The sequence below is a fragment of the Vanacampus margaritifer genome, chromosome 11, assembly GCF_051991255.1.
Source record: "Vanacampus margaritifer isolate UIUO_Vmar chromosome 11, RoL_Vmar_1.0, whole genome shotgun sequence".
Lineage (NCBI taxonomy): Eukaryota > Metazoa > Chordata > Actinopteri > Syngnathiformes > Syngnathidae > Vanacampus > Vanacampus margaritifer.
Window position 1 is genome coordinate 24,605,312 of NC_135442.1, and position 8,637 is coordinate 24,613,948.

General features: G+C 45.3%; 1 protein-coding gene across 1 annotated transcript; it reads right to left on the bottom strand.

Annotated features, from left to right (window-relative positions):
- Positions 1–4,178: 4,178 nt before the first annotated feature.
- On the bottom strand, positions 4,179–7,434 carry LOC144060972 (uncharacterized). The gene is made up of 4 exons (XM_077580962.1): positions 6,047–7,434; positions 5,920–5,970; positions 5,763–5,834; positions 4,179–5,671 (listed from the first exon to the last, which is right to left on the bottom strand). The coding sequence occupies exons 1-4, from the start codon at positions 6,567–6,569 to the stop codon at positions 5,370–5,372; spliced, it is 948 nt and encodes a 315-aa protein (XP_077437088.1). The 5' UTR covers positions 6,570–7,434; the 3' UTR covers positions 4,179–5,369.
- Positions 7,435–8,637: the final 1,203 nt, after the last annotated feature.

Below are 8,637 nucleotides of genomic sequence, written 5' to 3' on the forward strand. Positions count from 1 at the left end.
GAGGCTTTATGACGTGATCATAGCCGCCACGTCAAAGCTTCCAACTTCGGCGTCAACCTCGGAGTCACCATCATCCTCATCGTCGTCATCAATGTGCTCTTTAGCATTGGTCGATGCTTTTCGTCTTTGAAAAAAATGCTCAAGCGTGAGCTGCTTGCAACCGGTCGCCATTTTCGCTTTCTCAGCCATTCTCCCCTCAACACTCTAGCTCCGCCTCACGTCTTCTACTGGCGCCTACCCAATCTTGTCCAAAGAGAGTCATCGCTGCCATCTAGTGCCCAAAAATAGGCATTATACTAACTAGATCTGCTTGATACTTTCAGCACAGCTGGTTTTATACATTATTAACATTTTTAATTCTTTATTTCATATATTAACCATGTTGAAATGTTTTATGGATGTGTCAGTAGGTAAAATAGTGTTGAACTCAGTATAATTTGACCTTAACCTAAGCTGGTACGTTGTTTGGTCTAAAATTCCTTCTCAGTGTTCTGTGCGAAAACACATTCTGTTCGTGAGAGAGAGCGCGCACTCCCACAACTATACTACATTAGGAGTTGTCCAGTTCAACTTGTTTTTGAGATCTTGTTTTGGGAGAAAGTACGAAAAGTGCCCTGAAAGTATATTTTGTCTAGAGATGAATACAGCTGCAACTGTGTACTGAGAATCCTGTTTTTCAATCTGTTTTTTCTGTTATATAACATATTTACTTATTCATGAGGGGAGGAGAAAGAGGCATGGTTCTTTCAAACTTGATTGTAATAAAAAGCTCGCTCTTCGAAGGAGGAGGGGCATTATTGAATGAAACTGCTTTAAGTTCTATTCAATGATGTGACTGGAGGCCTCCGGAATAAATGACCTTGCAAGGAACCCTTTTCACGGAAATCTCAACATTTGATTTATTGGACACGCAAAAGTTTATATTTTTAACGCAACCTTCTTCACTGGCCAAGGCTTTCCTCCACCCGTTTCACCCCCCCAAAAAAAAACACATAGTGAACGTCTTTTAACGTCTTTGGCAGTCCTCCGTAGGATTTTACGAAACGTTATTTAACGTTTTTGGCAGTCAAAGAGTTAAGGCCTGCACCAGGGTTTGGGTGTTGTTCCTGGGCCTGCAGTACGACCCTCTCGATGTCCCATGTTGTAGCCATGACAATACAGGAAGGCGGGAGGATTGTCTCTGAGTCCTGCTTCTTCTGAGGGGAATCGTGAGAGAGCATCTGGTTTGGTGTTACGGGCACCTGGTCAATAAGAGAGTGAGAAGTTCAATCTCCCCCCCCCCCAAAAAGAGCCCAACGAGCATGACGGGGGTTCAAGCGTTTAGCTAACTGCAAATAGGTGAGATTTTTGTGGTCTGTGAGTACCAGGAATGGGACCTCAGCTCCCTCCAGCCAATGCCTCCATTGTGTTGAGGGGAGAATGGGTGAGGAAGCGAAAATGGCAACCGGTTGCAAGCAGCTTACGCTTGAGCATTTTTTTAAAGACGAAAAGCATCGACCAATGCTAAAGAGCACATTGATGATGATGATGGTGACTCCGATCCGAGGTTGACGCCGAAGTTGGAAGCGTTGACGCGGAGGCTTCGATCACGTCGTAAAGCCTCACCGGCTAGCGATCCTAACACCGGAAAACGTGGTGCACAACCGAGCACTTCTGCACAGGCGGACGTTCAATCGGACGATGAAGAGTACCCCGAGTCCAATGCATATTCATCGGAGGAGTGGGTATAGTCTGATCACGGAGAAGACATTGGTACAAATTTGCTGACTGCTTTATGGCATACGTCAAACGCTACCCCGGATGAAAGGACAGTCAAGGATCAACATTGACCCGGATTTGACTCGCTGGCGTGAGCTAAAAAAAACTACGCTTGTCCTCATCGGAAATGTGGTCTTCCTTTAGACATAACAATACCACTTTTGTCCATATGGCGTCGGCATATTCAACGTAAACTGAAAGTGCCTTAGTATGTACAAGTACAATACAACGAGCGAAGTTAATTCACATGCTAGGAAATGATGCTGATGACAATCCTGGTGTTTGGTATGACTATGGTAGTGAATCAACCAGGAATGATCTGCCGAATCGCCTGGTGTGAACAACTAGGATTGCTAATGAATAATGACTAGAAGTTAACGTACTATGGTTTACAGTCTATTTGTCAACCGACGCTTGGTGGAACACTTAAGGGTACGATCCTAGCCCATAACACAGATAGCGCTAAGTGGAATTAAACTAGATAAACCGTGAAATAATTGGAAACTGTAATTCAAGGATTATGTACACTTAAAGTGTTGTGATACTTTTGAATGACGTGCTGAGTGAAATCAGTTTTTTAGAGAGGGGCCGGACAGCGGAGCGGCGAGGGCACCCGCGCCCGCCCCACCTGCAGCCGCGTGGTGGGACGGAACACTAGGGGCGGAAGGGGAGATGGGAGCACTGGGAGACGGGCGGCACCCCCGAACCCCAGGCCCAGCAGGGAAAGGCCCCGGTCGTCACGCCAGCGTACTTAGTGAAAGCTAACCCTGTTACTGAGTTCGCCAGCTCGCCGACTCCCCTACACCGTGGATGTGACCCCACCCAGTGTCTATACAAGTGTGTGTGTGGTGCATTAAAATTGGGAGCAGGTGAGATAGAGCAGAGGGAAATGATATCCCCCGCTCCGATCCACCTGCCTCCCAGACGTGTCAGTGAGTGTATGTGGTGTATAAAAAAAAAAATGGGGGGCGTGGTGGCGCGGCGGGTCTACAGATGGGGGGGGACTGCAGCACTGCTTAATACTGCGGTCTGCTCCAACCGATGGCACCCCCCCCCCCCAGTTGTGGGGTGCATTAAAATTGGAGGGGAGTTGTAGGGCGAAGAAGGTGTCTCCACCCTACCCCACCCCACCAAAGTGTGCCCTATGTGTCTATTAACAAAGTGTATTGTGCAAAACTAGTGCAGTGAGTTAAGAGGAGTGACCAGCGGGGCCTTTCCCAACCAGGCGAGGGCAGGAAGCGCACCCGCCCACCAACCCCCCACTCCCCCACCGGGAACCCGGCGGGTATATGGGACCAGCCATAATACTGGGGCCCGCCCAAGGTGCCAGGAGGCTCACCGGAGCGGGGCAGGCACAACACCCCCACCTGCCCTCTCTGCCCCCGGAGCCCTGAGACCCGGGCCATGGTAGGGGGAGGAAGGCGGACAGGGGAGGAGGACGGGATGGGGGGAGATGACAAGAAGGGCAAGGGGCGGCGGCAGGGCAGCAGAGAGGAAGGGTGATAAGAGAGAAGGGACAGGGAGTCGGTGGACGGGTGGGAAGAGGCGAGGAGGGAGAGGCGGCAAGTGGGAGGAAGGGGGAGGGGAGAGGGAACCACGGGGCACCCCGGAGGCCTACCTGCCCCGAACCACATCGGCGGGCCCGGACGACGGACCACGCTGGGGCGCCGCCGCCCCAGACACCAGGGAGCGCACCGCAACGCAGCACCCCCAAAGTGACCCAGGGAACGGCCAAGACGCAGCCGCCACCCTGCAGCCAACAGAGGGGCAGAGCTGCCCACGCTCAGCCAGGGGGGGACAGCACCTATAGAGTTAACCCACTGGCATGCAGTGATTCCGAATATTAACTCTTTCACTGCCAGACGTTTTCCGAAACGGGTTGTCCCCACTGCCAGCCGATTTAAGCATTTTGAGTGATCTTTCAAGGTCCACAGAAAATGTTGTGTTTGGACTATGGAAACACACATACTACCAAATAAAAGATTGGACTCTCATCTTTCATCAGAAAAAAAAAGTTTGTTTCTAGCTTATTCCGTTCTTCAGTAATCAACAATAGAAAATGGTAACTTTCACCGAAATTCTCTGTTTTGAAACAAAAAGTGGAGAAAAACGGCTTTTTGTGAAACGATGTTATTTCATGCACTTCAGTGAATTGTACACTTCTTTTTGTCCATGAATGATGCCACAAACACCTAAATAGTGCTTTACTTCTATAAAACAGTACCACCAACAATGAAAAAGTCTTTTTTTATAGCAAAAAAAAAACAGTTTATTTACATAGAAAAAAGTAACAATTTGAAAAACTATTTACAAAGGTGTACAACTGTGCATGTGTGATTATTTACAATTGTTTGGATGTTTGAACTACATAAATTTTACTTTTGTGTGGTAAACAGTGTAACACTCGCCTGCGTGCAAGGGGACACTGCAAGATTTGCACCACAGCCTTGTCTCACTGCGAATGCCCCTTTGCATGCAGACCCGACACCTTCTTGCTGGCTTTTTTTTCCGGGAAGTAGCAGGCATGTGTTCCAGCGTGTGTTTGGCCATGTTACCATCAAGTCGGCTTTCAGGATCAAAATACGGTGACCTGGTATTTTGTCTGGCTTCCTCATGCTCTTCCATCCCAACTTCCTCCTGGTCTTGTGGCAACAGCCACCCTCTCACCACCTGCTGGATGAACTCCAAAAAAGGTTGACTCGTCCCAGGATTTTTTTTTTTGTACAAGATGTAAGCATTGAACATGCATATTTGGAAAAGATAGGCAACAAACTTTTTGTGCCACTTCAACGTTTTCCGTGTGAATGGGTGGTACGAGATGTTTTGATCCATCTTGTCCACTCCATTCATCTTGGAATTGTAGTCCACAACACAAATAGGTTTTTCGAAAGGCACTTTTTTTTTTTGTGCCTTCCGCCACACCTCCACTGTCCGCATTTCATCTTTGTGAAACGTTGTCACCATCCTCAACAAACGTTTGTCCTGCCATGCCACAATCAAAACATTTGTGTTGTGCCTTACCAGTTTCCCCCCCACCCCAAGGCCAGTGTTGGTTAGGCACGTTATCTCACTGGGTTCACCCCTGTTCTTCCTCAGCGTTCCACAAACATTGGTGCGCGCTGCCAGGAGACGTTCACACAAAGCAATCGAGTTATAAAAATTGTCCATGAATAGTGTGTACCCATTTCCTGGCAGACGATCCAGTAAGTTGAACACTGTATCGGGGAGAGAACAACTAATGCCAACATAGGGTTGCATATTGAAACAATAGCCGGTTTGGGAGTCACACAAAATGTATGATTTGATCCCATATTTGACCGGCTTTTGGGGGTTGTACACTTTGAACGAAAGACGTCCCTGGAAACTCATCATTCCCTCATCAATACAAATATTCCTGCCCGGTTGAAACAGTTCCTTGAACTTGTTTACAACGTGATTGAACACAGGACGAATTTTAAATAGTTTGTCGTCTGAACTGTGTGCCGTCTCGTTGTCGTTGAAGTGCAGGAAACTCCAGATGAGCTGGAAGCGGTTTCGAGGCATTGCGCGACTGAAGAATGGTGTCGTCTCTATTTCGTCCTGAGTCCAATACATTTCGATACTGGGCTTGTTTATATACCCAGTAAGGAATTGGAGTGCAAAAAACGTTTTGAGCTCAGACACAGACACTGGCTTCCAAGCACGACTCCTGTGTGTGGCAGACTTTCAGCCCGTTTTTGCATTGACTGACGTGCAAATAAGTTTGTCTGATCAGCAATGTGCTGCAGAAGTTCGTCTGTGATGAAGAGCTGCAGGAAGTCAACTGGCCGGGTTGAATTCAGCTCTGCTGCGGCACCTCTTGGTCCTGGCTCCACAGTAAAGGGGAATGAGTTTGGCTGCCAGCCTGTTTCATGCCAGCCAGATTTTTGGGGATCTGCAAATAAACATTTCAATATCATATAATCATATAATATTCATTTTAGATCAGTGTGATGCAATATATATATATAAATATATATATTTACGTTTTTTCTTGGATCCACTGGTTGATGGACCTTTATTCTGCTCACTCTGAGGAGCGTCACTCTGAGCTGCAGCTGAAAGAAATATATACAATTACAATAATATCGAAAGAGCGTTTTCTTTTGTTGTTGCGGTGTATTGAAAACACTTTTTTTATACCTCTCTTTGTCGTCTTTGCAGTGGGACGTCGCTGTGAGCACGATCCACGATCTATGAATGCACATTCACGTTACACGAGGTGCTAGCAGCGTGCTGGAAAAGTATCTCATAGCAAGTTTGTGCTTACCTTCGACGTCTTCTGCGGATGAAATACTGTCCGAATAACTTTCTCCGTGGTCAGACTGTACCCACTCCTCCGAAGAATATCCATCGGACTCAGGATACTCTTCGTCGTCGTCCGATTGAACGTCCTCGTGCGGAGAAGGGCTCGGTCGTGCACCACGTTTTCCGGCGCTAGCACCGCTAGCCTCCGAGGCCTTAACACGCGGTCGAAGCTGCCGCTGCGTCAACGCTGCAACTTCGGCATCAACCTCATTGTCGCCATCATCATCACCTTCGTCGGATTGAACGTCCTCGCGTGCAGAAGTGCTCGGTCGTGCACGACGTTTTCCGGCGCTAGCACCGCTAGCCTCTGAGGCCTGAGGACGTGAACGAAGCTGCCGCCGCGTCAACGCTGCAGCTTCGGCGTCAACCTCCTTATCACCATCATCATCGCGGTCATCATAATGGTGCACTTTAGCACTGGTTGATGCTTCTCCTTTTCCAAAAAATCGATCAAGCGTGGTCTGCTTCTTACCGTCGGTCGCCATTTTTCGTCTCTCCTCAATTCTCGTCTACTCCTCGACGCTCTAGCCCCGCCTGGCCTTTTATACTACTGACGCCCACCCGATCTTGTCAAAAGAGTCATCGCTGCCCTCTAGGGGCCAAAAATAGTCCTTAGGCACAACAGACAGACTTTCACCAGACATGCGGAAGGGTTTCCTCTACCCGTTTCAAAAAAAAAAAAAATCATTGGATGACGTCTTTTGACGTCATTGGCAGTGCTCCGTAGGTTTTTACTTGACGTCTTTAAACGTCAGTGGCAGTGAAAGAGTTAATGTTCTATGAATAATTTTATATTGGATAAGTTGTAAATTTGTGTGTTTTGTCATTTTAAATCAGTTTTCAAAAACTTGAATCCAAAAGTCAGATTCCGGAGCAAGTCTGTCTCCCATTTTGAGATGGGTAAATACATTTTACCAGTATACAAAAGTAACGTATATATTTTTGAGAGTTTTTTTGTTGTTGACGGAGAAAGCTTTATAATATCTAAATATGATATAAACATTAATTGAGAAAAGATGGTGGAGATGTGTAATTCCTTTCTGCTCACAGACACCTAAATAAAAGGATTGTTTGTGAAATTGAAAGTCGGGGTTATGCCATATGGGAGAAAGCCCGCAGGGCTCCAATTGGGCATTTGTAATTTCTAGTGCCCTCCACCAAGCAGTCAGGGGGGCGGGAATTATTGAGTTTTTAAAACAATTGTGTCGCTTAATCGATGTTGTAATAAAGAGTAAATCTAAAAGTCTGAGGTTATTACAATCATTCTGTTCTAGTTCCAGCCAACAGTTAGTATCTCTGTTGGGTTGTGCCCATAGAATGACATTTTGTAACTGGTTAGCTATATAGTAGTGCATAAAATTTGGTGCCTCTAGACCTCCTTTGGATTTACTTTTTTGAAGAGTAGATAGACTAATCTTGGCTTTTTTTAAATTCCAGTAAAGTTTTGTAACGGCCGAGTCCAACAACTGGAACCAGTTAGATGTAGGCTTAAATGGAATCATTGAGAATTGTTTTTATTTTGGGGTAAAACTTTCATTTTAATGGTGGCTATTCGTCCTATTAGAGAAATGGGAAGATTATTCCAGCGCTCCAAGTCACTATAAATGCTATCCAGAAGTGGAGTAAAGTTTAAATGAATTCAATCAGTTAATTTAGGTGAGATTTTTATGCCTAAGTATTTTAAATGACCTACAGGAAATGAGTAGTGTGGGTCCTGGCTTGCAGGGTTCCATGAATTTTCTGTTTAGGTAGTAGTGTTGATTTTGTCCAGTCAATAGAATAATCTGATAAATGTGAGAATTTAGTTATTAAGTTAAATACTTCCCCTAAGGAAATAGCAGGCTTTTCTAAATAAAGTAAAATATCATCGGCATATAGATTAATTTTGTGTTTTGTGACTCCAGTGAATTCATTGAATCCTTCTTTCCTGGCGTATAGCTAATGCAAGTGGCTCAATAAATATTGCAAATAATAAAGGGGACAGTGGGCATCCCTGTCTTGTGCCTCCCTGTAGAGTAAAACTCTGAGATATAATCCCATTAGTAGTAACTGTAGCTTTAGGAGAATCGTATAATACTGACACCCAGTGAATAAATGCCAAAAGCCAAATTTATTCAAAACAGCAAAGAGGAAGGACCAGTTAACTTTGTCGAAAGCTTTTTCTGCATCCAACGATATAGTAACTGCCTTTTTATCATGCCGCTGTGACATGCTAATAAGGTTAAAGATCCTCCTAATATTATTAATAGAGTGACGACCTTTAATAAAGCCTGTTTGGTCGCTATGAATGATTGTCGAGATTACTGTTTTTAGTGTAGAGGCGAAAGCCTTAGCGATAATTTTAATATCAGTGTTAATTAGTGAAATTGGATGGTAACTTGATGGAAGGGTGTGGTCTTTTTCTGGCTTTAATAAAAGTTTAATTGCTGCTGTATTCATGTGTGGACGTGTGTAATCATTAGTTTTAATTTCTGTTACTACTCTTAAGAATAATGGAGCAGGCATGAACTGAAAGATATTATAACATTTTTAATACCTAATTTCATATATCAA